Source organism: Asparagus officinalis, chromosome 2 (assembly GCF_001876935.1).
Source record: "Asparagus officinalis chromosome 2, Aspof.V1, whole genome shotgun sequence".
NCBI classification, from domain to species: domain Eukaryota; kingdom Viridiplantae; phylum Streptophyta; class Magnoliopsida; order Asparagales; family Asparagaceae; genus Asparagus; species Asparagus officinalis.
Window position 1 is genome coordinate 7,438,087 of NC_033795.1, and position 2,543 is coordinate 7,440,629.

General features: G+C 36.7%; 1 protein-coding gene across 1 annotated transcript in view; it reads right to left on the bottom strand.

Annotated features, from left to right (window-relative positions):
- Positions 1-527, bottom strand: part of LOC109830768 (peroxidase-like) — a 2,432-nt gene extending 1,905 nt beyond the window's left edge. The window contains exon 1 of the mRNA XM_020398130.1: positions 274-527. Coding sequence (XP_020253719.1) covers positions 274-492 — 219 coding nt within the window. The 5' untranslated portion in view covers positions 493-527. The remainder of the gene's footprint in view (positions 1-273) is intronic.

Here is a 2,543-nt window from a genome sequence, read left to right on the forward strand (position 1 = left end):
CAACTTGCTTGCAAGTAGCTTCGACTTGGGATTTGATGGTGTCGATCACATCAAAGCCTCTCAATGAGTTTTTGTTCGGTCCGGCCGTCTTCTCTCCGGTGAAGCTCGATGTATCGTCCAGCAGAACCGATCCGTCGCAACCCTGTTTTCATTAAACCGAGGCATCAGATTTCTCAAACTATATTCTCCGCTGTATTTTACACGTAAGACACTTTTTTTTAATCAAGTGATGATGTGTATAATTTGAGGGTATAATCAGTATTTTGTACCTACGACATAGTGGAAGTGGAGACGGAGCAGCGATGCTCCCATGCGTCGCTCCTTCGCCACTGCGGCCCTGACGGCAGCGTGGATCGTATAGAGAGCTCCAGGGCATGATGTCTCATAAAATGACGGAGAGAGCTGAGCAGAAGCTAAACAAGCAAAGGAGACGATACAGAACCATGCTGTGCAAGTTGAGAACTTAGCATCGGAAGCCATCGCTAGAGACATTAATTAATTAAGAAGCATAAGGATCTGAGGGGTACTAGTGTCTCAAGCTCTTGTGCATAGTTGCAGGTATTTATAGGGTTTAAGAGTTCAAATCATACCTTGATTAGTCTTAAACTCGATTAGTTAGAAAGTAGGAAGAGGGAGTGAGGGGGCGGCTAGTGAAGGTCAGCATCGCATCATCCACCAACCGTAGACTAAAATGTCTGTTAAACATTAAAGTTATTGTCTTTTTTTTTTTCCTTCTCTTTGACTCTTTTCTAGCATGTATGATTAAAGGGTCGTCACACTTTTGATGCGTGCTCTAAAATATGTGATCAATAAGCAAAATCATGTACGTAAGCTATAAGTCAATAAGTATGTAAAAAGTAAATCTCTATCAAAAATGGAAATTAAAAATGCCAAAAAAAAACTACTTTGACCTCCATTTATGTTTCGGTTAAATTTGAAGTAATTTGCAGAAAGAATATTGCATATTCGCATATATGGTACTCTGACTTTGAAACATATTTGTCCATGAGATTCCTGTTTGATGTAGATGTGTTATACTTTGGTCAGAGTGAGAGAAAAATGACTTGGGAGAGCACTAGGAAAGTGCTTTGACCTTGATTACCAAATTATTTAGGCTGCTGCAAGGTCTTAACAGTGCATTATTGTTAGTGCTAATTGGAGCAGTTGAAGACTTTTTGACGCTAATTGTGGTGTGAACGTAGGTACGTAGGGGGAATCTTTAGTGCAGAATAGATATTCTTAAGAGGATGTCATTTTCCTAATACATATCTTGAAATTTTGAATCCCAAGCTGGCTCATATTTGCATGATCCCCAAACTTGGCACCTAGCTTGTCAAAAGCTGTAGCACTAGCTTCTTATTGTCCTCACCTTTTTCTTTTTCTTCAATTTAGTGATTAGTTAGTCAAAATGGATGTGGGGGAGTTTTTGGATATGACGTGAGCGAATTTGGATAAGCTAGCTAAGTTTGTTTTGTTCATTCTAATTACAACATTTATGGTTATTTTTGTAGTTCGTCTTCATTTTCTTTTCGCTCAAAACAAATCACGGCCATCCGAAGAAATAGATCGATGATCGCATAAATAAATGCTTATGATTGCAGAATATATATAAATATTTTTTTAGTGGAGAAAAGTCCAGCCGCATTAGGTAATTAATAAGGACATTAATTGTTTGGTTTAAGGTGTTGTTATATCTTACATTTTTGCATTCAGCTTGGCTGCGTGAAATTATTAGCCTGCGTGATTTGCAATCCAAGGTCAAACAAGGTCTCTCGTCGAGCTGTACTAGATTTTCGTTACGCGTGACAGAAAAAATTCCATAATGATTACTCAATTCTTTTGTACGCGCGACGATTAATGAAATCTCAATCAAGCCAAACTTATTATTCTTCATATTAATTAAATCCCAGCATTACCATTTTCATTTATATAGTTCTTTGGCTAGACAATAGGTTCACATGCTAAACGGTAGGTCGCCAAATGTTTGGTAGCCATCTGACAACTTGAACAGTAACAGCCACAATCGATCACTTTTAAATGTCTTTGAATAGTGCACTAATTAACGCAAATGATCTTTTAACGGAAAATTTCCAATTGGTCCTTTTGGAAACCTTTCAATTTATTATTCTTCATAATTCCCATTTTTCGAATGCTTTATGTTGAAGTGAATGGTTAAACCATAAAATTTAAAACATTAATTTGTGAGCAGTGCTTACCCGCCTAACTTCATAATATTACATTTCGGTTGGAAAAGAAAGGGTGAATAGTAATAAAATTGCGTCTGTGCAAAGTTTTCAAGCTTTTCTGAAGCGTAATAATTTACGAATTACACAACTATTCAATAAGCAAAAAATGTTCAACACCCTTTTTTCACACTCCAAAAACGCAACCAAACACAGCAGCGAACACATAAAACATAAGCAACATGTTTCCACGCTCTAAACAGGGCATGTAATTTTCAAGATCATGATTTTTCAACAAACATTACTAATGAAATTCCTCCCCAAAAAAAAAAAATTAATAAAATATTAGCTCAACAAAAG